Source organism: Lycium ferocissimum, chromosome 11 (assembly GCF_029784015.1).
Source record: "Lycium ferocissimum isolate CSIRO_LF1 chromosome 11, AGI_CSIRO_Lferr_CH_V1, whole genome shotgun sequence".
NCBI lineage: Eukaryota > Viridiplantae > Streptophyta > Magnoliopsida > Solanales > Solanaceae > Lycium > Lycium ferocissimum.
In genome coordinates, this window is record NC_081352.1 from 25,919,531 (window position 1) to 25,945,440 (window position 25,910).

At 36.6% G+C, this 25,910-nt stretch overlaps 3 protein-coding genes across 4 annotated transcripts; 2 read left to right on the forward strand and 1 right to left on the reverse strand.

Annotated features, from left to right (window-relative positions):
* The first annotated feature begins 2,966 nt into the window (after positions 1-2,966).
* On the forward strand, positions 2,967-11,714 carry LOC132036095 (uncharacterized). 2 transcript variants are annotated; one of them, XR_009409518.1, is made up of 8 exons: positions 2,967-3,233; positions 7,981-8,375; positions 8,465-8,531; positions 9,023-9,096; positions 9,189-9,361; positions 9,458-9,653; positions 10,532-10,612; positions 11,321-11,347. XR_009409518.1 is itself a non-coding variant. In XM_059426327.1 (7 exons), the coding sequence occupies exons 1-7, from the start codon at positions 3,074-3,076 to the stop codon at positions 11,367-11,369; spliced, it is 999 nt and encodes a 332-aa protein (XP_059282310.1). In that variant the 5' UTR covers positions 2,969-3,073; the 3' UTR covers positions 11,370-11,714. The 2 variants fall into 2 exon arrangements, 1 of the variants encoding a protein (XP_059282310.1); XM_059426327.1 differs by lacking the exon at positions 9,458-9,653 and having other exon boundaries at positions 2,969-3,233; positions 11,321-11,714.
* A 741-nt stretch (positions 11,715-12,455) lies between these two features.
* On the reverse strand, positions 12,456-14,548 carry LOC132036096 (WEB family protein At2g17940-like). Its single transcript, XM_059426328.1, has 2 exons — positions 14,270-14,548; positions 12,456-13,307 (listed from the first exon to the last, which is right to left on the reverse strand). The coding sequence occupies exons 1-2, from the start codon at positions 14,405-14,407 to the stop codon at positions 12,783-12,785; spliced, it is 663 nt and encodes a 220-aa protein (XP_059282311.1). The 5' UTR covers positions 14,408-14,548; the 3' UTR covers positions 12,456-12,782.
* Positions 14,549-20,354: 5,806 nt separating this feature from the next.
* LOC132038169 (uncharacterized) lies at positions 20,355-20,843 on the forward strand. Its single transcript, XM_059428884.1, has one exon. The coding sequence runs from the start codon at positions 20,355-20,357 to the stop codon at positions 20,841-20,843; it is 489 nt and encodes a 162-aa protein (XP_059284867.1).
* The last annotated feature ends 5,067 nt before the right edge of the window (positions 20,844-25,910 follow it).

Genomic DNA, 25,910 nt, shown 5'->3' on the forward strand with positions numbered 1-25,910 from the left:
ACATATGCAATTCAATTTTAATTCTCCTACACAAATTTATTTCCTCCGTGAACTTTTATTTGTTTACTTTTGACTTTTCACGTTCTTGCTGAATATTTATTCTCTTCTCATGTATACATGTATGCACTTTAATTTTAATTCTCCGACACATATTTATTTCCTCCGTGTACTTTTACTTATTCACTTTTGACTTTTCACGTTCTTTAAGAATTAATAAATAAAGTATTCCCTCCATCCCGTATTACTTGACTTTTCACGTTCTTTAAGAATTAATAAATAGAGTACTCCCTTCGTCCCATGTTACTTGGCCACATTACTATACTTGACTTTTCACGTTCTTTAAGAATTAATAAATGAAGTACTCCTTCCGTCCTATATTACTTAGCTTTGTACTCTTTAACCAACTACTTTTTTATCTCACGTGCATGTATGTCATAATGCTTAATATTTATTCTCTTCTCATGTATACACGTATGCACTTATTTATTTCCTCCGTGCAATTTTACTTGTTCACTTTTGACTTTTCACGTTCTTTCAGAATTAATAAATCTCACGTAGACATATGTTATAGTACTGAATATTTATTCTCTTCTTTACTTGGGAAAATTATTTGACTTTTCACGTTCTTTAAGAATTAATAAATGAAGTACTCCCTTCGTCCCATATTACTTGGTCACATTACTATACTTGTTATTTAAGTATTAATTAATAAATGAAGTACTCCCTTCGTCCCATATTACTTAGCCACATTACTATACTCGACTTTTCACATTCTTTAAGAATTAATAAATGGAGTACTCCTTTCGTCCCATATTGGCTACATTACTAAAAATATATGTCTATTTTTCTATTCTATATTTTTCTTTATTTCTATTATATATATAAGTGTGGTGAGTGGACGAACACATCATAAAATGCTTATACCACAAGCTTTACAAATTGTACACGCAATGAATTATTGTACCAATAGCTATATAAATTGTACACTTCAACTAACTACTTTTAATTCAACGTGGATAATAAATTGGACACTTTAACCAACTACTTTTTAATTTCATGTGGATATATGTCATAGTACTGAATATTTATTGTCTTCTCATGTATACATGTATGCACCGTCCGTGCACTTTTATTGTTCACGTTGATTTTTCTTCTTCTTATTATTAATTTTACCCTTCACATTAATTACTCATTTTTCAAATCATTTTCCAAGGCTATTGACATTATACACCAATAAATATGAATATTATGATAAAATATATACTCCCTCCGTCCCATATTATTTGCCCACTTTCCGTTTTCATGTCCCTTAAGAAATCATAAATAAAAGATATATTTTACTATCATACTTCTATCTCTCTCTAATAAAGGGAGTGATTTTTATCCCCGTTTTCCTTCTTTCTCAATACTTTAAACGTGAAGAGAGGATGAACAATTCTCCGACATATTTATTTCCTCCATCCACTTTTACTTGTTCACTTTTGACTTTTCACGTTCTTTAAGAATAAATAAATGAAGTATATATTTTATCATAACATCCATATTTATTAGTGTAGTATAGTCCCAGTAGCCTTAGAAAATGATTTGAAAATCAGTAATTAATGTGAAGGGTAAAATAATAAGAAGAAAAATTTCTTTCTCTTGATATGTTAACGTGAACAATTACTTTTGACTTTTCACATTAATTAAGAATTAATTTGGTGATTTACGATATAGCATATATCTTTCTAATTTTGATTTATTTGTAACAATTCTTTTTATCTATAATTGTTAATATAAAAAATTATAATGTAACTAATTTACCCCTTATTAACATATTTTTTAATTAATATAATAAAAATATTTTATTAGTTTTGCTTTTAAAAAATCCAATATATACAACACAATGGTTCTTATATTTGGATCTGAACAGTTAATTAATCGAGATGGATATTAACTTGTCGGCATATATATATGAGATGTTAAAGAATTTAAAAGAAAAAAAATCTAGGATCAAAATATTAATTTTCCCTCACCTTCTTATTAATTTTCTTTTTCACATCGATGAACAACTTTCTTTGTCATGACAATGACAAATTTTTAAAAATTATTTACAAAATACAAACCTTAAAAACTGGTTAATTAAAGCGAATAAACACGTTCGGCCCGTGCATCGCACGGGCATATATCGCTAGTCTTTGACTAAACAGGGTATAAGTTCGAACATGGATTTCATTTAACAAAAAACAATTGAAGATTGCCGAGTGAAATCAATTTCGTTTTGGATGTAATTTCAAAATAATATTTCTCTAATATTTTGTTTTTGCCATTAGCTACATATAAATATTTGCAGAAAGTGAAAAAGGTATTTGGTAAGGTGTATTAGGTAGAATAATGTTGGAATAAAATCTTAATACAATGTTTAATTGCAAATTTCACCTATGTACAGCTAAGCTTGTAGGTATTACTTATACACCATATTCAGTACTATTCTTGATAATACAATTCATATTATTTTTAATACAATAATCTAAATAGCTAATAATAAATAATGTCAACATAACTAATCACAACATGCTAATTTCAACGTGACTCATCTCAGAATTATTAATCACAAGCTCACAATGCAACTTGTCTTGGAACCAAACATCCCTTATGTAGGCCCAACCGGTACAGGAAAAAAATGGAAAAGCCGCTAGCCACGTGACCCAGGGGTCCTTTCACGTTTGGTACACATATTAAGTTATTCCGATATTATAAACCTACGATTATAATTTTTGGACTAATTTATTCGAGATGCCATAAAATAATATATTTTCTCCATCTCAATTTATGTGATATAATTTGACATAAAATTTAAGAAATAAAGTAACACTTTTGAATATTATGATCTAAAATAAGTCAAATATATTTATATGGTTATAAAAAAAAAAAAAAATTATCAAATAAAGAAATGTATAATTGTTTTTGAACCATACTAAAAAGGTTTTATACCTTTGTTGCTATAAATTTATCCCACAAACAAGCTCTTGCACAAGGAAGAAGAGAACAACACCATTGAAATTCCAATTTGCAGGGAAAAAGAGTAGCGTGAATGGGGCGAGAAGGAGATTGGGAGTGTAGTAGTTGTGGCAATAGGAACTACGCATTTAGATGTTTCTGCAACAGATGTAAACAACCTCGTCTCCTCGTTGACAACAACACTCCTCTTGATTCCAAATGGCTTCCTCGTATTGGCGATTGGATCTGCTCCGGTAACTACTTCCTATTTCAATTTTTTTAATTATTTGTTTGGTTTTTTGTTGGAAATAATAATTCTAAATTGTAGGAAATCAAAATTAGTTAGGATTTGATATTTTAATCCATGTCCAATTAGAATTTATAGTCAAATTACTATAGGAATAGGTTTTACTGTTTTAAGTTAAAGTAGGTTTTATACTATTATAAATAGGGCTGATGCTATTTATTTTATGTCGTGGAGATTGCAGAGAGCATTCAGAAAATCATAGAATTTATCAATAAAATATTTTCCTTCATTTTTTGGTCTCTTCTTTTCATTCAAACTTCCAGTTCTTATTGACTCTACTAAGTTGCGAATTATATACTACTCCGTCCGTGACGGAGTCCCATAATAAGTGTCACGTAAGCCAAAAAAAAAAAAAAAATCCATAATAAGTGTCACCTTAGGAAACCAAGACATAAATTAGCTATTTTTTTCCAACTCTACCCTTAGACAAAAAATGATAAGTTAAAGTAACATTCCACATAGTAACGTGGTATTGTTGGATTGCCAATGTCAAAAGGTTTACTGCTTATGCAGGCTTTAATCAAGAGGAAAAAATAATTTATTTTTATTATATAGGGGTAGTTTAGTAAACTTGACATTGCATTATTGGTTTATTAATATGCATGTTTTTGACAAAGGTGACAGTTATTATGGGATGGAGGGAGTAGGTTGTATGTGAACTTACTGATAGAGGTGATGTAGGAGCTGAACTTAGGTGTAGTGCTGGAATTTTTTTTAAGTGCAAAGCCTGATTTGATAAATTTTTGGACAGGAAGTGTTAAACTTATAATAAGCAGTAGTTGTTTGATAATGTTTGTTACATAATTTTTCTCCCCTTTTCGGATTATTATTAATATTTGTTTGGTTTCTGGGTCTGTTTTTTCATTCAAACTTGTTCTTATTGCAAGAGTACGGATTTTTTTTTTTTTTTTTTTTTAAAAAACTTTTCGTGTATTTTTTGGGTGTGCTAAGTCGCGAATTAATCTAGTATGTATGTGAACTTACTGACAGAGGTTGATGGAGAGGATTTTTTCCCCCTGTATTTTTGACTGTGCTAAGTCGTGAATTATACTAGTGTATGTATGTGAACTTACCGATAAAGGGCATAATGGAGTTCAGGCTTAGGTGATATGATACAAATACTGAATTTCAGAGGAAGAAGAAGCTAACTAAGACTAACTATAGCTAAGAAGAGAAAATACTAGCGAAAATAAGATAAGAGGTTTTTCCTTGATGACCTTCAAATGAGTACAAAATAAGGTATTTATACACTGTAAAGCAAGAAACCTATTCCTATAGAAATGACAATATTATCATCTACTAAACTAAATTAGGGTGCCAACGAAATAGAATAGAAAGTTAGGACTAAACGGTAAAGGATAGAACTACATAAAAATGCATATCGTATCAGATGTCATTTATGTAGGAATAGGGTTCTTGCTTTACAGTGTATAAATACCTTGTTTTGTACTCATTTGAAGGCTATCAACAAAAAACTCGTCCTTTAATTCTCTTAGAACAACTTTAGCTTAGCTGAGTTTTAGCAAGATTTCTTCCCAAATTCTAACTTGTATAGTGATAGGCATTAAGTGTTGAAAAGTGCTTTCTAAGTGTTGAACTTGATTTATAGCCTGTTTGGCCAAGCTTTTATAATCTACTTATTAAGCTACAACTTTTAGCTCCTGAAAAGCAATTTCTGCTACTACTCGAAAGTACTTATTTTTTCCCTAAAAGATTGGTCAAACAGGATAAATATAATCAATGAAGTATTTGGACAGAAGTGTTAAGCTGATAATAAGTAGTTGTGTGTTTCGTAGTTTTTGTTGAATTATCTAAAACGCCCGTAAAACTATTTACAGTAGATATAAATGAAAAAAGTATCTTTACCAGGGGAATGGAAAAAATGAAATGAAAATTGAGTTAGGGGTTTAGTTTTTGGAAGGATATTTTCTGGATTACAGAAGTTATTAAGATAAAATAGTAAAAGTTCTGCTCAAACCAGAAGTGTTATATAAGCTGAAAAGCCATAAGTTGGCAGTGACCAGCTTATGGTTTTTGATTGATTTTAGCTTATAAACACTTTGGTATTTACCAAATACTTAAATAAATCAAAAAGTGCTTGTAAGCCAGTTCGACTGGTTTATAAGCAACTCAAACAACTTCTAAGTTGGTGGTTATCATACACTCCACTAAAATGGGTGCTAACTTGGCATAAGCATAAAACTTTTTAAATTATATACAAATATTTGCAGAAAGTGAAAACGGTATTTGGTAGGGTGTATTAGGTAGAATAATGCTGGAATAAAATCTTAGTACGATGTTTGATTGCAAATTTCACCTATGTACAACTAACTCCAGTATTGCTTATACACTATATTCAGTACTATTCTTCATAATACAATTCATATTATTTTTAATACAATAAACCAAATGATCAATAATAAATAATGTCAGCATAACTAATTGCAATATGCTAATTTCAACATTACTCATCTCAGAATTATTAATCACAAGCTCACAACATAACTTGTCTTGCAACCAAACATCCCTTGTATAGGCCTAAACGGTACAGGAAAAAAATGGAAAAGCCGCGTACACAAATTAAGTTATCCCGGTATTATAGTCCTGAAATTAATCCCTGGATTATCCCACTTGAGAGATGGGATAAAATAATACCAAGCTTGATGGGATAAGACGGGTTATCCTAGACTAAGTTTGGGATAAGTTTTATATCTTATTTGGTTGAAGGTATAAATTTTATCCCAAATTTTGTCTGGATATCCCAGCTTATCCCGTGTACCAAACGACGAGGGAAACAAACAAGCTCTTGCACAAGGAAGAAGATAACAACACCATTCAAATTTTTGTTCTACTTCATGTACACATTTTTGTTTTCTACTATGAACACTAGATCATCTGTAACCAATCGAGATTTGCATTTCGTTGGCAGTTACGAATTTGAGTTTTCTTCACGGGGTAAGATGGTGTTCACAACATTAATAGTTTTAGTGAGAGATAAGCTGAGCAAAGTGACCAAGTTTATAGGTTTGGTGGTTTACCATTGGCATTGCAAATTTGAGTGTTGTTCGCTTGTCAATCCGGAGATTGCCATCTGCGTTTCCCAAGATCTCAAACTGAAGAAAGTCGTCACAGAGAAGTTGGGCTTTTGAAACCCATTTTTTCCCGATCCAAATTAACACCCCTTATACTGTGCCGAAAATTTCGATCACCTCACCACCAATCTCTGATTTCCTCTACAAACTTCTTCAACACAACAATATTTAATTCTCTAACGATGCATTTTATGATATCAAGTAGGTCTCTAGAGAGAAAATTGGGGCACGTGGATGGAAGGACAAAAAAATTACTTTACTTAGTGTGCTAGTAGGAGTATTTAGGGGAGCTAAAAAATGGACAATAATGCTAATCTACTATAGCCATGTAGTAAGTTAGCAAATCCATACACACACCACATAAGTAAAACACAAGAGAGATGATGAGTATATAAGGAAGCAAGCTTTAGACCTTAGTTGCACGTTCTATAACTATAATGGCATAGGCCCAAAGTGGAGAATGTTGCTGGTTGGTTAGCCAAACTTCAACGAGCACGCTAATTCCTAAAGGAGTGTGTGTAAGACCCTAGACAAATACCATATCGGCAAAATACGAGAGAGATGTTAGGTATATTAGTAACAAGCCTTAGACCTTAACGATGTGTTTTCAGCGTACTTAGGTCCAAAGCGGACAATACCACTAGTGAGAGAGGTTGTTGAAGACTAGTAAATAAAGAGTATGCCTTAGATTTTGGCCTTATGTGTGGAATTCTGCATTTCTCTGCCATCAAATTCCTTGACACAACTAATGTTACCAGTCTCAAAAAACTTCCTTGACACTACTTAATGAGAATTTAGTGGAAATCGATGGTCTTTTTGGAAAAGAAAGTAATTATACAATGTTTTGCCAATCTGACACTTTACGAGAAGTTTTCTTCAAATTGGTCGTATAAAATGTTGAGTTATATGATCTTTTCATTTGAAACATGGCTTTGATGAAATTGGTTTCTAGTTAAGAATAAGGATAAACAATGGTATAGCTGTTTTTCTCTTCTTACTGCTGCCAAACTGACAGTGTATCCTTCTCATCTAGTTAGCTTTTCCACTTATAGCTCTATTAGCTGCTTGCCATTTTGTTTCGTGCAACATATTGCATTATTGGTTTGTTGGCTTTGGTGCGCTATGCACTTTTTGTTTATTTCTCTTTCTTTTTCTTTTTTTTAATTTTTTTTAATACCTTAATTTCTTTACACACCAATTAATTACCTGATAAAGACTAGCCAAGCAGCGAGATTGACCATAGAGTGAATTATGATAAGCGTTATGTTGTCAATAGGCATATCATAAATCCAAATGGACTAAATCGTTTCAGAATAAAAATGATGTTCGTGAACTGATAATAAATCAATAACTACCATTACTTGACTATTTTGAATTATGTTTACTGAATATATTGGAGGTCTTTATGCATTACCATATTATAAGAGAGATTGATTTGTTATGTTAAAGTATATAAGAAACCTGATTTCAGCTAGGTTGAGTTTTTTATGTTTTCTCCTGTCTGTTTTCATCTTGGATGGCTGGGTTGGCGTGCGTATTCTTGGGTTGTTTCCTCTTCCTGGATGCGTTGTGTATTGTGTGTGTGTGGGAATGCTCCATTAGGTTGCACTAACAACAATTATGCATCGCGAGAAAAGTGCAAAAAATGTGGACAACCGAAGGAGGTAGCAGCAATGCCAGCAATTGCAATCCCTGGAGCATCTCTCCCAACTCATCCAAATTATTTTGCCAGGGCACAAGGAGGAGTGGAACAAAGGTTGAACATTGGGTTGTTAGTAAATGGAGCTCTCCAACAGCAACATCCCTCGAGCTGTAACTGGTCTTTAGGGGAGGCTGGTAAATATGAAAACCAGCCTGCTGATCGATATAGACTGCTGCAAACTCCTGGAGTTCCATATGCAAGCCAAACGAGTCAACTGCTACCAGTTCCAAATGGATGGCGTAATGGTGACTGGCTCTGCAGTTGTGGCTTTCACAACTACTCTTCTCGAGCTCAGGTACTTCCAAATAGAACATTAAATACTTCAATGTATGAAAAGGCATTTTTAACTGGCGATTTCATCTGGATGCACATCTGCTCTTGTAGTGCAAAAAATGCAATGCTTCTGCACCTCCAGCTTCATCGTCTGCTCTTGGAAGTACCCCTATTACAGGTTTGCATAGCATAAACCTTCCATTGGTCTTCCATTAAATTCATGAGTATGAAAGAAAAGAAGACTTAAAACTTTATTTTTAAAACCAAATCAGAATGCTTATACAGTCACTGTCCTTTTTTTCTTAAGCCCTCTTCATAGTTAGGATATGATTTTACATATTCTTACTGGACTGCAGGAATATTCAAGTTAAGATATATGGTCATTGTTTGTTTTGTTTTATTAGGATCATGATATCCTGCAATCTGATATTAATAACCCATAAAGGATCCTAATTATCGATCATGATTCTCAAAACATTGGTTGTTTGGAGCTATTAGGCCTCAAATCTTTTAAAACGTATTCGATACTCCTATTTTATTTCGTTCTCCCTTCCCTTTTTTCTTCTTTTCCTTGGCAAAGAAAATTGTGTCTTTCTTTTTGCCTGCACATGTTTCTAAGTGTGTAACTGAACTAGTGTGATCTCTCCTGTCTTCCCTCGCACAATGAAGCCCTTGGAACAAAACGATTAGCATCTGAGGAACTTGTTCATGATTGGGACAACAAGAGGCTGAATGCAGGGCATGTAAGGAACCATCTTCTGGTATTGATATCCAGATAAATTTATGTTATGTATTTTTGGTAGACATTCTTACACCTTCTTATTTGAACTTTTAGACATTTAGGTATCAGCAAGGCTATCCAGGAGCAGAAAGGATGGGTGGTTCAGGGGGAAATCAACTAACTGCTATCTCAACAACATTTCCTAGAGAAAATTCAACGATGCTTCCTTTGCAAGTCAACCTGCAGATTCCTCATATACCAGCAGCCCCTACACTCCTTGGCAAAGGGTAAGATATTTTATTGTGAACTTACTGTATATCCTCACCTTTTCCCGACTCATTCTCAATCCGAAACATGATGTCCAATGCATCTCCGCCTTTTAGCACAACGTAGGCTGAGGACAAAGATGAGAACTGTAACCTCTTCAATACTTGTCAATTGGCCCCAGCATTAAGATCCTTCCCCGTTATTTCCTTCCTTCAAATTAGAGGAGCAATTTTCTCTAGACTTCTGCGAGCAAGTGGAGTGCATTGGCCACTGATCATTAGCCAAATTCTCGTCTGAGGCAACCAACACTAGGTAACTTATGGGAACCAACATTTAGTCATCATTATCAACTAGCGTTCTTGAAGTTCTTCAGTATTTTGCAATTGCAACCAATATGTGCTATGCTTACCATTGAACTTAGTTCCTGAACGCCACAAATTAAGAGGCATGACAACAAGCCATCATTGAGGAGTAGTTGATCGTTCCAATAGGAATAGATACGTATGCTAATTGGAAAAAAAGATGAATAGACTGTAATCCATATTGGACATCTTTACTTGGAATAGGAAAGAGAAAATGGACTCGCCACCACTAGAATGGCGACTGAAGGGCACAAGATAAATATTAAGGTTTGTGCTGGTGGGCTGAGTTACCTAGTGCCTATGTTTTTCCCATCTGCTTAAGTATTGTAGCCTTGTTGGGCAGTGTTATTTGGTACCTAGCATGTACTCGATTTAGTCAATGTGCGAACAAGCTGGCCCCGACACCACTGTCTTAAAAAAAAAGAGAAAGATAAGATTGAAGTTTGATGGATTTGAGGGTATCTTCAGTGTGTTTGTTTCCTTTTCTTTTTTCCTCTTTTTAGCTGAAAGTTCTTTTACTTATCCAATGACTTTATTGAAAGACAACTAATAGAGGGCTTCCAGCTGTTTGACAAACTTAACAGGGCTTGTTGTAAGTTATTATTATGTTGAGGGATCTTAGTGCAATTACACATTAAAAATATATCAATCTTCTGTTTGCACAATTTCATCTATGTTTCAGTATCTGTATTATCACGATGGAACTGGCAAAACCAACTGTAAACTGATAACGCAATTCGAATAGCTCCAGACGAAATAAGTACAGTGCTAGAAATCATTCTTTACACTCATTTTCTGAGAAGTTCTGCTGTTGTATGTTTTTATCAGGGCAAAGCAATGGCGTGATGGGGACTGGATGTGCACAAATTGCAATAATCATAATTACGCATCTCGATCAAATTGTAATCGGTATGCTCCCAACGTGATTAATTCTTTCTCACTCTATTCAGAACTTTTTTGTATAATGGAAAATCTCTGAGGGCCTGTGGCGCATGGTTCGAAACTCGGTGGATAATGGGCCTGCCCCCTACCATTTCTACTTAAATATTAGGCCTTTGTCTGTGGCAAGGTTCGAAACCGTGATGTACGTCTAGCCTCACATCACGTGTTGCGCTTGCTCTTACCACTGGACCAAAACCTTTAGGGCTACTCTATTCATAATTATGTGAACCCCTAGTGAGTAAATGTTGGTAAACCTCAGGAGACTACCTTATATTGACTTCAAATGTTTACTTCAGCTTAAGTTGTAGTGTCTCTTCTTGAAGGACATTCAAGCAAGTATTTAGAAAAAATGCATTTGTGCATTTCATATTGCCTTGTGATCTCACTGTGATGATGGTCTGTTCAGTCACATTTTGTTTCTGAATAAGTAAAAGGTCTTCCAATCACATGTCAAGTATTTAATGCTCAAAAGAGTCGCCTTTCGGAATAGTGGGAGGGAAGCGGTTAAGGGTTGTTGGCTTAACTGCATCAGTTGAGCTATGTAGGCAGAGAGACAAATGGGAACTGAGAATCTAGATAGGAAATATTGATTTAGCTCACAATCTTGATCCCCAACCATCCATTTTCAATATAATATATTTATTCCGTGACATCTAGGTACTTTTGTTTGTACAGGTGCAAAAGTGAGAGAGACGTGCCAGCTCAACCTGTTAGTGTTGCATAGAACTTTAGTTATAACTGGCTTGAATTTGTTGTACCTTCTCAAGATACATTGGTATCTTCCTTTATAACCTTTTTATCATGTTGTGTGTATTTTTGGTAGACATCGAAAGTGGTACATTAATCAATATGGTGTAAATTGGTTGTTTCACCAGTTTTACTGCAGGAGACCGAGGTGCACGAGAGAATAGTATCCATATGTTCTCTATTTTCTCATTGAAGTGTTTCTTCCAAATACACTCAGATTTATGTTGCAATCTGTATCAACTTGAGACTTTTAAGGGACAACCTGATTTGGCAACTTATTCTAAGCTGCTAGCATCATCTGATATATATATTTTTTCTGGTTTGCCACCTGGTGTCCGGTACCCGGATTGGAGCCCGACTAAATCCGGATGCGCGCGTTGCATGGTCCATTTTGGGGGCAGCACTCCCAACAGGGCATCATCTGATATATAATACTGAAGTGTATGTTTTCCTGGCGAAAGCAGATGAAATGCCATAGTTTTCCTGAAAAATTATGTAGGAAAAATGATAAAATTGGTCCTTTTTATTTGGGGATGATTTGAAAAAGTCCTTTAAATATACCCCTAAACAGTTTTGGTCCTTAATGTTTACGAGAAGTGAACACTTTTGGTCTGCATCATATATTTAACAAATTCTGGTTGGTAGACTTAATGGGAATTGTGAAAAGTAAAAGATTTAGTGATAACTAACATTTGGAGGTGCAGTTATTCCAATTTTTTAATATTTATGGTCTATTTTGGTGTATGGAAGCGTTTTTTGAGTAGCAATTTCTTGTATTATCGGTCTAGTTCTGGTGTCTCATGTAGTTTTTGTTATTGTAGTTCGAGATTTGGCGGGACTTTCCTGGTGTTTTGAGTTAAATAATTTTTTGTTTCACAATTCTCGTTAAACCCAACTTCTAGAATTGTTAAATATTTGACAGAGATCAAAAGTGCACACTCCTGGTAAACTTAAAAGACCCAACTGCTCCGAAGTATATTTTAGAAACTATTTTGAACATATCCTCAATCATAAGAGACCATTTTTTAGTAGATTAATTTTTATGTATGGGTGCTCTTCTCTCTCCAGCTGATGATATCTGAAAGTGATAGTTTATTCATGTACTATGCCAGAGTAAATCAACAAATCTAATACGAAACAAATGAACAAGAATATGCTCATAATCTTCTCATTCACATATATACATCTTCCATCTGTAGTATTTTGCATATCTAAAGAATGTCGAACTAATTTGCATGCACTCTCTGGATTAATAAACCAACAAACATTCCCTGGTAAACAGAACTTATTTGAGTAGCAGCCAATTATTCAATGGTAAAAATCCTCTCTTGAGACCTCTACCGTTATCCTTACTCTGAAGGGCCATCAAAATTCAAACTTAACATGACTTTCATGAACATTGGTGTTCTTGAATTCCCTTCTTCTTGGAAAACAATCCACTAATAAAAGGGATTAAAGGCATCATTTTCCTCTTCATTTTCTTCTTAAGTTGCGAAGGACTAATCTCTGATTCTTTCTTTAAATGATCCTTGCTGACAATGATTCTTGTTAGTAAAGGGGTACTAGCAAATTTAACAGACCTATTCGTCTTGAACTCTATCTCGTCATAATCTTGAAATTGTTTTCTCAATTCAACTTTGGACGATGGTTTCTCGATGAATTTGAGCTCTTCAATCTCAGGATTATCCGATAACGATACTTTTTTCTGCTTTAGATCTCTTGTCTTCAACTGTTGTATTTCTCTTTTTGTCAGTTCTAGTTCTTCTTTTAGAGATTGAAGGCAGTGTGCCATGAATGTTCCTTCTTCTTTAGATTTTTGAAGGTTTTGCTTTGTCTCCTCAAGCTCAACTGTCACTGGTGATTCTATTTTAGACTGGTTTTGTTGGTTTTGTTCACCACTTGCCTTGCTTTGCACCTGAGAGAGACGAAATAATTAAGCACGCACACATAAATTAGAGTTGAGGGTAAGCAGTTGGTTTTAGAGATGGCAAAATTAGACTATGAAAAGATGGCAAAATTAGACTATGAAAACATGACCCCCTGACTTGCCCATTTACTAGCTCGGCTCATCTTGACCCGCTCGATTCAACCCATCTAAAATCTAAGTCGATATGTAGCCCAAATAGACCCATGAGAAATCTTGTCAAAATATTTTTAAAAAGAGTTGCTTTATTTGATTTTTATATACAACCATAATAAAGTAAAGAAAGTATCAGGTACCCAAGCAAATTATTAAAAAAAAAAATACAGAAATTAAAACTTAGTAAGAATTGAGAGGGATGGGTTATGACCCGTTTCATAGCTCATTTCGGCCCAAGTAATGACCCACTCATTTAATGAAACATCCATTTTGACCTTCCTAAATTCAGCCTAATCGTCCATTTGACACCGCTGGTTGTTCCTAACCTTACCTTCTTCTTTTTGTTTCAATTTCAATAGCAAATGTTGTTTTCTTCCATGTAGGTTTATGTTGCCTTGCGTAGTATTCTTTATACAATTACTACTGGCCAATCACTAGCAAGTTGAGATCGGCCATATGAATCTTTATTAACTATGTCGCTCCATGCAATATTCCTCATATAACTCTAAAATCATTTTAGTAATCATTTGGTCTCATAGATAATTTTTTCATGTCATGACTCAGTTTGTAATGAAAATGTTTTTGGAGTTAAAGTACAACGACAAAACTGCCTTCTGTTTGTTGCGTTGAATCAATGGTTGCGGACATAGATTCAACTCTTACTTTGTTTAAACAACTAATATGATCCGCACTAATTTGGGATTGGTGAAGACGATTGATTGATGGATAACTTCAAAATCATGTTATTTGATTGGGCACGAGATTTAACAAAGACAAAACATAAACAAAGAGAGAACCTGTTTAAGTTGCTTGGCATAAATTTCTCTGGCCAAAAATTTTTCTCCAAACAACATGACTGCCTCCTTCACTGACCCAAAAGGCTGCCTCGTATCGATCTCTACTCGTCCCCGTACCACCACTCCTTCTCTTTCCATTTTTTCTTACTCAGAAAGAAGATTTTAATCAATTAAGTTGATGATGAAATCTTGTCTTATCATTTAATGGTATGTTTTTTGGACCTATATATGACATGAAAAATATGATGTTTGTTAGTAATTGATAGTATAATTATTTGCAGTACCTAAAAGAGCACTAGAAATTGATCATTTGGTAATTCATATCTTGGCGTTCACTTCACTAGAATTTTATCATATGTTTGTTAATTGATGTTGATATTTGCTTCTTGTTAGTTGCTCCATCCCATTCCAATTGCCTACTAATTAAACATTCGAGTCATACTTTATTTTACAAAAACGAAATATTCAAATATATTTGTATGTATACGTATTATTTTAGAGAAAAGAGTCTTACATGCAAATTAGTTTTTTTTTTTTTTTTTAAGGGCAAAACTTTATTGTGAAAATGGTGTCTTTACTAGTATATAGGAATTCAAGAACCCAAAGAGTTTAGAAAAACGAGTTATTCATTACTCAAAATAATAAAGGAGATGATATTTGTTGAGAAAGGCAAAATTCTCATTTTTCTTGAGAATTTTTATTTATTTAGTAGAGAAGGGTAGATTAATTTAGATTGTCCACGGTTTTTCTAACTTCTACCTATAAAATAAAATTAATCATTAGAGAGTAAACCACCATTTATTATTCCAGCCACAGTAGCAAATATAACTTGTAGGTGATGCGCACTCATTGCCTTCACTATAATAGTTTATTTTATCGATCAACTAATTATGTTTTAATTTCTAACTAACTGGGCCAAATAGATCCTTTGTATTCATGTTCGATCATTTCAATCTAATACAAAATAATATTTCTTTCATCAAGACAAGTACAGGAATTGTCTAACATTAAAGATTCTTTATATATCATATATGCTTTGAGAACAATTTAAATATTACTATATACTAGTGTCATTTGGCCCGTGCTAAGTCCGGGCCCAAACCGATGTTAAAAATTAATTTTTTAGATATATTTTAAACTTTTTTTTAGCTCTTACTTCTTGTTTATGTAATATCAATTTGACACTTTCTAAAGAATTCTAAAATATTATAGTACAAAAAGGTATCCGAAAGTTAAAGTAAAATATTTTTCTTGGTTTATATATTAAATTTTAAAAATAAAAAATCAAACAAATGAATTTTTTTTTCTAATTTCCTTTTTACTTGAATTTTTGAGTTTTTCATATGTTAAATTAAATTTCCTTATATCTCTGAATTGAACGCATATTAGCTGATTCAATTTTTGCAAAAAAAACATTACAATATTCAATTAATGTAAAAAGTATTTAATGCATATTGTTGTACGATAATTATTAAAGTTAACTTATAAAAATATAAATAATTAAAAGCCTTGGTATTACAAGATATTTTTGTAGGTGTTCTTTCAAACTAAACCACACAAAAAGTACTGAAAAGTGAATGAAATTAAATTGTTCTCACTTCAAGCTTTCTTTCTTTTCAAGAAATGCATGTTTAAAAATACTTAATGTTTTTTCCTTATTTTTTTTAATTTAATGAACTCTTTTTATGGAATGTACATTGTAATAACATTTTCATGTTAAACTTAAATATTTAATCCTAAATAATATAAAATATTGACTATCCCGTATTGTTCAAAATATTTTAATACTAAAATATGTGTGAAAAATATTTTTTGTTTTACAATTTTTTAGTGTTATTACTATTTGGAGATCAAATTATATTTTCTTTAACTAAAGTTTGTTCCAAATATTTTCAATATATATATATATATATATATATATATATATATATATATATATATATATATATATGAAAACGAAATGTTTATAGTTCCTCTTTTAATATAGTCATTTATTAGGTGAATTTAATCTTAAAAGTGTGTGCATGTAAAATTAGATGAGTTAAGCCATACTTTGGAATTCAGTTTTTGATAGAGATGGAAGGACTATAATATACATTTTTCATACGTTTTTAAAATATTTAACAATGATATAAGTTATTTGTGTTTATTTTTTTTTTTTGATACAAAATTTAATCCTATCCTAAGTGAAAACTTTTTTATTACTTATGTTTGCAAGCACGCGCTACATAAAATTACCGGAGAAAATAAAACAAACAAAACTTTACGTTCAATCGGACGAATAATAACTTACAATAGCAAATGATATGCGGACTACAAAAAAGGGGTATTCTCCCTTATATAGTAGTAATTTTTTATTATCTTTGTGCATAGGTGTTTATGTTATATGACATCATCACTATTCATAACTTTTTAAACATTTTAAAGAGGCTCAAAGTTTACTGTATTTACCAAATTAAATGTGACAACTTTAAGTAATAAAGGAATAAAGTAGGGATAAAAATAAAACATACAAAAAAGTATAGTCCTACTTAACCTGCAAAAAGTTGATCTAAAGGGCTATGTAAAAAGGGTTTGGAAGTATTTCAATTTACTGGAAAGACACTTTGGTCTGCAAAGTAAGAAATAGCAAATGTAAGGGCATATGTGGAAAAACAAATCATTTTGGTTAGCAAACTTCACAACCAAATAGTTAGAATTTGACTAAGGACGACAAAATCATTACTTTGGCACTTATATATAATAGTAATTTATTATTACTTCGTTTTTATCGTTGCAGAAAATTTATGTTATGCAATTCACCAAAGTCGGAAGTGAACATTGTCGTATTTTTTGTATAAGAAGATACTCTTGTGATACGTCATTACATTCTCTGTATATATAAGTAGTGTTTCGCCATGAAAACCAAATATTTTAACTTTCTTTTGAATTTTGAAGTTGGAGCTGAAGATGGAGTTGTGTTTGGTGATAGTTTTTGTAAAAATTATTTAGTTGTTTGAATGTATGTAGTGAATTTTTTTTTTTTTAAATCAAAATTTTGGAATTTTATTAATAATTCAAAAGAGGAGTATTGAAAGTGGAAAAAGTGAAAAAAAAATTTAGGTATTTTTCAAATTTCAAATATAACTTGAAATTGTATTTGAAATTTTCATGATCAAAGATTGTTTTTCTAATAAACTGAAAAATAAAATTACGGAAAAAAGTGAGAAGTTCTCATGGCCGGGAATAGGGGTCCCTCTAGAAGGCAAGGAGCCCTAAAAATTAGCTATTTGTGCACTTCTCCCATATGATTTTCCTACTTTTTTGTCTGGATGATTAGCCTACTTTGCCCCAAGAATATGCAACAGATTTCCATCAAAACATTTTTCCATCAAAAGGTACACAAACAATATAAATTTCATGAGTTCAACTTTTAAAGTTTTTAACACACGAATTCATTATACTTTTGAAACTATCAGGTCAAAATACAATAAAATATAATAATCGTTATATTTTATAAATTTTCAATTATATATTTATGTTTCATGTCAAAAATATTGCGTACAATTGAACGCGGAGCTCAAAAGCTCCATCAGCCACTAAACACATTCAATACAAAGAATAATTGATTTAGCAATTTAATTTAATTCATTATTACTGTATACGGGTAAAACCGAGGACACAGGCACGCTCGGTTTCCCGTTGTCATGGTTATGCTCGGTCACAATACGACCGTCTCACCGGGAACGAGGCCTCGAGCTCGGGCTAGGAAAAGGCGATAAAGGAAGGGCGATGGACTGCCATTAGTGGGAGACCGAAATATCCGTCCTCACCCGGATATTTTGGCGTCGATCTTGGCAATACAAATTGGTGACCAGAGATTTACTTGCTTTATTTAGAATTGTACTAGGGTTGAAACTCCTCTACTATATAAAGAGGAGGTTATCATTCATGAAAGGGGTTGGCAATAGCAAGGAGAGAAATAGTTTACATCAACAATCATACGAATCTTATTAAATCAGTTTCCATCTGTTCTTAAGTTCATTTTTATTATACCTCGTGAGGCTTGTAACATAGGGGTATCGACCTCGGTTTCTATACGAGGCCATACGTATTTAACATTTAGTTGAGATACGCTTCTCTTGTTCATTTTATTGACATATCACGCTATTTAATCTTAAATTGAATTTAGCCACATATCTTTGGCATCACGTACAAATCTAATTGTTCTCCGTTTTAAGGTTAAACAGTTTGGCGCCCACCGTGGGGCCTTAGATAGTAGTGGCGGTTCAATACAACATTCTGGTCACACTCAATATTTTACACTTATTCTTTAGGGTTTGATTTCAGGTATACCGAAAATGTCGGATTCCCATTCTCGTCTTCCCGAAGTGGAACCAAGCCATCGCTGAGCATGACGACGGACGTACCAAACAACAATCGCGCCCTAGTTAATCTATTCAAGTCGGATCATCGGTGGGAAACGTCTGCGTGGCAGGTGAGAATAACGGGGTCATGCTGCAACAGCTCCAAAACCAGTTAGACATGGCCATGGCTCAGTTACAGGCTCAGCAAGAGATCATAACGCAATTGCAAAATCAGGGTCAGACACCCGATGTTGCCCATCAGAACAGACCCAGGATACGGAGGAGAGACATGCCTCACGGGGTAACGAGAACCACCCCGGACAAAGTACTGAATTGATAAGAATGCTCGAAGAATTGACCAAACGGGTCGAATCCGGTCAAAGGAAGATAGAGGCGAACGATAAAAAGGTAGAGAACTACAATTTGAGGATCGATCGGATCCCGGGGGCTCCGCCAATGTTGAAGGGACCGGATTCGAAAAAGTTTGTACAAATGTTGTTTCCACCTAGTGCGGCACCGATGAAAATCCCCAAGTGACTTCGCATGCCCGATATCCCGAAGTATAATGGGACAACGAAAATGAGTATGTATTTACGTATACGTACGCGCTATTATGGCAACGACCTCGCCGATGACGAAAGGAAATCGGTGCTACTTAACAAATTCGGGGAAACTCTGTCGAAGGAGGCTATGATTTGGTATCATAACTTGCCCGAACACTCAATTGATTCATTTGCCATGCTCGCTGATGCTTTCGTTAAGGCCCATGCCGGGGCCATCAAGGTCAAAACTCGAAAATCGGACTTGTTCAACGTTAAGCAGTGAGATGACGAGACCTCGCGCGTGAGTTTGTGGCTCGATTTCAAATGGAGTGCATGGACTTACCCCCCATCGATGATTGGGCCGTTCGAGGCTTTCACCCAAGGGCTCGGCTCGAGAAGCTCGATCACATCTATGAAACTAAAACAAAACTTGATAGAATACCCGGCAATCGCCTGGGCTGATGTCCACAACAGGTATCAGTCGAAGATCAAGGTCGAAGATGATAAGATTCTGAGGGCCGCTTCAGTATCATGGCATTCCAGTAAAGGAGGTGATCGATCAAGAAGAGTGATAGATCGAGATTCCAGATCGTCACATGATAGATACCAGCCTTACCCGCTCGATCGAAGGGGGAACGGGCGTAATAGCGAATCGGGCAAAAATGATAGGAGAAACGATCGGAGGAATGATCGAGGCCAAAATAACTGTGGTTTGGTAAATAGAAATGTTGTCAATAGAGCTCCAGGAAACAGAGAAACTCCCGAGATTATCCGAGTACAACTTTTGCGATGTAGCAACCTTAGCGAGCGGTAGTTATCGAAACAAAGAAACAAGGCATCCGAGGCCAATCTAATCCGACCCGGAGAAGCGGGATAAAAGTCTTATTTGTAAGTATCATCATACGCACGGCCATCGAATCGAGGATTGTCGACAGCTGAGAGGGGAGGTCGCCCTTCTGTTTAATTTGGGGCATCTTCGAGAATTCCTAAGTGAACGAGTGAAAATCCATTTTAAAAACCTGGATTCCAACAAGCAGGATAGGCCGGAAGAGCCCCAGCAGGTGATACACATGATCATGGGAGGAACCGACATTCCCATCGTTGGACCTTATGAAGCGCACGAAAATTTTCATAACGAGGGAAAAGCGTATCCGAAACGGTGACCCCGATGGCCCCATCACGTTCGATGACGAGGACATGGAAGGCATCACCCAACCGCATAATGACGCACTGGTAATATCTGTCCTTGTCAATAAGTTTAGAATTAAACGTGTGCTAATTGATCTAGGTAGCTCGGCTAATATCATCCGATGGAGAGTCATCGAACAACTGGGACTACTAGATCAGATCATGCCGGCTATACGGGTCCTCAATGAATTCAACATGGCATGCGAAACGACAAAGGGTGAGATCACTATACCGATCAGTATGGCAGGAACAACGCAGCAGACGAAATTTTATGTGACCGAAGGCGATATGGGATACAATGCATTGCTGGGCAGACCGTGGATTCACCTCGTAAGAGCGGTTCCCTCGACTATGCATCAGGTATTGAAATTCCCGACTCCAGAAGGTATTAAAACCGTCTGTGGTGAACAGCAGGCCGTAAAAGAAATGTTCGCGGTTGAAGAATCTGTTAAGAATATAAAGGCGCCAGATCGGAGTGGAGGGAAGAATGCCAAATAGCAATCACAGATCCTGATCCCGAAATCTTCGGAAGATCGGAACGGCGACACGCTAGACGAAGAGTTAAAATTCGGAATACCGAGAACCTTTGTGGTGCCCGATGATTCTGACGCCACTAATTCCACCGTTAAAGAACTCAAGCAAGTCACACTGTTCGTCCATCTATCAGAAAGGAAGGTATACCTGGGCACGGGGTTAACCCTCGAGGGTTCAAAGAATTTATTGAGTTTCTTAAAATTAACTCGCATTGCTTTGCTTTGGTCCCATTTAGACATGATAAGTATTCCACCGGACGTGACAACACACAAGTTGAGCTTGGATCCAAGTTTTCCCTCGGTCAAACAAAAGCGAAGGCCACAACCCGAGGTGAAACATACATTCGTCAAGGACGAGGTAACCAAGCTCCTTAATATAGGGTCCATTCGAGAGGTAAAATACCCAGATTGGTTAGCTAATGTTGTAGTAGTACCTAAAAAGGGGAATAAGTTTAGAATATGCGTAGATTATAAAGATTTAAACAAAGCATGCCCGAAGGATTCCCATCGATCGCATGATCGACGCTACCGTGGGTCACGACACGCTGAGTTTCCTCGATGCGTATTCCGAGTACAACCAAATACAAATAGACCCGGAAGATCGAGAAAAAACCTCCTTTATAACTAGGTTTGGCACATATTGTTATAATGTAATGCCTTTCGGCTTAAAAAATGCCGGTGCACCACACATCGGCGTTTAGTTAACCGAATGTTTGAACACCAAATAGGAGATCCATGGAAGTTTATATAGATGACATAGTCGTTAAGTCCTCGCGAGCGAGAGGACCAATTGAAATTTTGCGAAAACTTTCGAGATATTGAGAAAGTACAACATGAAGCTGAACCCGAAAAAATGTGCCTTCGGGGTCGGATCGGGCAAGTTTCTCGGATTCATGGTATCAAATCGGGGAATCGAAATCAACCCGGATAAGATAAAAGCAATCGAAGATATCACCGTGATAAACGACATTAAAGGGGTACAGAGATTAACGGGACGGATAGCTGCCCTGAGCCGATTCATCTCCAGATCCTCGGATAAGAGTCACCGTTTCTTCTCGTTGCTCAAGAAAAAGACCGACTTTGCATGGACCCCCGAATGTCAGACGGCCTTGGCAGAACTCAAAAGATACTTGTCAAGTCCACCTCTACTCCACACACCAAAAGCGAACGAGCAGTTATATCTATACCTGGCGGTGTTCGAGATAGCGATGAGCGGTGTCCTGGTTCGAGAGGAGAAAGGTACGCAATACCCAATTTACTATGTAAGTAGAACCTTCGGTGATGCCGAAACCAGGTACCCACATCTGGAAAAACTCGCTTTGGCTTTATTAAGTGCATCTAGAAAATTAAAACCTTACTTTCAGTGTCACCCCATATGCGTTGTAACGTCGTACCCCTGCTTATGAACGTCTACGCATAAACCCGAACTCTCGGCCGACTAGCAAAGTGGGCTGTGGAGATTAGCGGGTATGATATTGAATACAAACCCCGAACTGCCATCAAATCCCAAATATTGGCGGATTTCGTGGCCGATTTTGCACCGGCCATGATCCCCGAGGTCGACAAAGAGATGCTTCTTACCTCGGGGACTAGCACGGGAGTTTGGACCTTTTACACGGATGGTGCGTCTAATGTGAAAGGGTCCGGGTTAGGGATCGTTCTCAAACCTCCCTCAGGTGACATAATATGACAATCTATTAGGTCTGCTGATTTAACTAACAACGAAGCCGAATATGAGGCTATGATTGCAGGTTTAGAACTGGCTAAAAGCTTGGGAGCCGAGATCATCGAGGCTAAATGCGATTCTCTCCTGATAGTCAACCAAACGAACGGAACCTTCGAAATCAAGGATGATCGAATGCGGAGATATCAGGAAAAATTGCAGGTTATCCTTCGCCGGTTCAAGGAGTGGACGTTGGAACACGTACCCCGGGATCATAATAATGAGGCGGATGCCCTGACAAATCTGGGATCCTCGGTAGAATCAGATGGATTCAATTCGAGAGCTCTGGTCCAGTTGACAAAATCAGTCATAGAGACCGGCCACGCCGAAATAAACTCGACCAGCCTCACTTGGGATTGAAGAAACAAACACATAGACTATCTCCAAACAGGAAAGCTACCATCCGATGCCAAGGAATCAAGGGCCTTCCGAACCAAGGCAGCTAGATTTTGTTTGGTCGATAGCCAGTTATACCAAAGGTCATTCCACGGCCCCTTAGCGAGATGTCTAGGACCAGGAGATACCGACTATGTTCTGAGGGAAGTTCACGAGGGCACTTGTGGAAACCATTCAGGAGCTGATTCATTGGTCCATAAACTGATCAGAGCAGGATACTACTGGAACGAGATGGAGGAAGACGCCAAAACCTTCGTTCGAAAATGTAACGAATGCCAAAGGCACGCCCCGTCAATACATCAACCCGGGGAAGAGCTCCATCCGGTCCTCTCCCCATGGTCATTCATGAAATGGGGCACGGATATAGTGGGACCTTTGCCATGGGCCCCAGGTAAGACGCAATTTATTTTACTTATGACTAATTATTTCTCTAAATGGGTTGAAGCACAGGCACTCGAGAAAGTCAGGGAAAAAGAGGTCATGGATTTCATTTACGACCATATAATCTGTCGATTCGGGGTACTAGCGGAGATCGCGTGTGACAACGGGAAGCAGTTCATAGGTAGCAAGGTTAGCAAATTTTTTGAAGAATACAAAATCAAGAAAATCTTATCAACCCCGTATCATCCGAGCCCGAATGGTCAGGCCGAGTCTACCAATAAAACCATATTGTAGAATTTAAAGAAGAGACTGGCTGGTTCTAAGCACCGATGGAAGGAGGTTCTGCCCGAGGTTTTATGGGCCTACCGCACAACGGTAAGATCAAGTACCGGAGAGACCTCATTTTCCCTTGTATACGGAGCCGAGGCCCTGATACCCGTCGAGGTTGGTGAGCCAAGCTTAAGATTCCGTTATACCACTGAAAACTCAAACCACGAAGCAATGTCCGTCAATCTGGATCTCGTGGACGAAAGAAGGGAAGTTGCTCACATCCGGATAGCCGCACAAAAACAGAGGATGCAAAGGTATTATAATCGGAGGACCAACCTCAGACATTTTCAAATTGGGGACTTGGTACTAAGGAAGGTCATACTTCATACGAAGAACCCTCATGAAGGGAAACTAGCCCCGAATTGGGAAGGACCGTATCGAGTCATTGGAATAACCGGAAAGGGTTCTTATCAGCTTGAGAATAAAGACGCACAACAGCTGAAAAACGACTGGAATGTGGCACACCTAAAACGATATTACTGTTAAAGGTACGAATAACTTTTCTTTTGCGTTCTTCTCTCTCGATCTAACCATGCAGGGATACATCCCGAGGGACAACGAAACAGCACAGCGGATACTCAAAAGTCATGGACTTAGGACTGAAGCACTCTTTTTCCCTTCGACCGTTTTGTCCCGAAGTGGGTTTTCGGTAAGGTTTTTAATGAGGCAGCGCCGAACAGCGTGCTACACATGTAGAGCATATCGATCAAAGACCAGAGACCGGGGACTGCACATACCGAGCTAATAGTACCCGAGCCCTCATACATCGGACTCGAATACTAGGGGATTATTATACCATGGGTTAAGTGATAACTATGTAAAAGCCAAGGCCTGAACGATAGGATCAGATGTAAGGACCAAACGATGGATTGAATCGTGTCCACTTAGTTTGTTCTTGCCGTGGCAACAATTGCGAATGCATCTCTGGCCGGTTTTTTCAATAAAAAATTTACTTCGATCAAAAGGATCCGATGTTGCTAATTACCGAAAAACTATGGCATAACAGTTAAAGACTACGGTCTAAACTATGGCGTAAACAGTTAAAAGACTACGGTCTAAAAAAATATATGCAAGCTCGAAAGTTGCGACCTAAAACGGTTAAAGACCACGGTCTAAAAACACAAAATTGTCATGATCGGGTCTTTCTTGCAAATTATGAATAAAGCAACGACTAACGACAACACGGACTAAAACCCAATCATGGGCCGTTACCATTTGAATTTTATCCTGGCCGAAATAATATGGCAAATTATAATGAAGGCATAAACCGAACAAAACACTGAACCGAGGGGTACTTTGCAAATATCAAATACAAGTTTTGATTCATACATACATAAAGTAGATTTACAAAGGCTCGGAATGATAGCCTCAAAACAAAGGTATAAAAACAAAAGAATGGACACAAGGTCCCGAACCTAATCTTCATCTGACCCCTCGGCCTCTTCATCGGCTGACTCGAGGACGATATACAAATCCTCAGGGTCGAACGCAGCCTTTGCTTCCGCTTCAAGTTTCTTGGCATCCTCGATCAGATCTGATAAATCTGCACCAGTGGCTTGAACTTCTTCAAGGGTCTTCCTTCGAGACAAGCACCGCTCGTACTCAGCTCTAAGATTACTGGCCTTTTCGGCAGCAGTCACATCGGCCTTGTACTGCTCTAACATGTCGTCGTAACCCGAGATCTGGTCAAGAGCCTGTCCATGCTCAGTTTGCAGATCGGTGATAACCCATTTCAATCGATCCCGTTCCACTTCGGCCGCAACAAGTGATGAGCTAAGGCCATTCATTTGTTCCACCGATGCCCGAAGTTGCTCCCGGAGGACATCACGTTCGGCCACAGCACCGATGGTCATTTCGTGGAGGGCATCAAACTCAGGCTTGATCCCATCAAGCTCTGCCCGGAGTTGATCAATCTGGCTAACATAAGATCAAGCCTGAGAAGCAAGGGCATTAGCATCGACTATTAAAGATTTATTGTAAACTTCGAAAGCCTTTACCTTCTCTGCCAACTGGTCACGTTCCCGTTTGGCCTCGGCAGCTTCGTTTCGAGCCGCTGCTAAATCCGATTTAAGGATAGAAAGATCAGGGAGAGACGAGATATATTGCAACTTCTTCTCATATAGATTCATGAGCTCGTCCACCTCCTGACTCTTATTTTTGAGCTCCTCCTTGAGTCGGCCCACTTCGTGCCTAAGCCGGTCG

Coding starts and splice junctions, on each gene's coding strand:
- LOC132036095 (XM_059426327.1), top strand. CDS start 3,074: ATGGGGCGAGAAGGAGATTGGGAGTGTAGTAGTTGTGGCAATAGGAAC. Junction 8,532..9,022: donor TGGAAGTACCCCTATTACAG/GTTTGCATAGCA, acceptor CGCACAATGAAG/CCCTTGGAACAAAACGATTA. Junction 9,097..9,188: donor AGAGGCTGAATGCAGGGCAT/GTAAGGAACCAT, acceptor TTGAACTTTTAG/ACATTTAGGTATCAGCAAGG.
- LOC132036096 (XM_059426328.1), bottom strand. CDS start 14,407: ATGGAAAGAGAAGGAGTGGTGGTACGGGGACGAGTAGAGATCGATACG. Junction 13,308..14,269: donor ATGCCAAGCAACTTAAACAG/GTTCTCTCTTTG, acceptor CGTCTCTCTCAG/GTGCAAAGCAAGGCAAGTGG.
- LOC132038169 (XM_059428884.1), top strand. CDS start 20,355: ATGGAAGGCATCACCCAACCGCATAATGACGCACTGGTAATATCTGTC.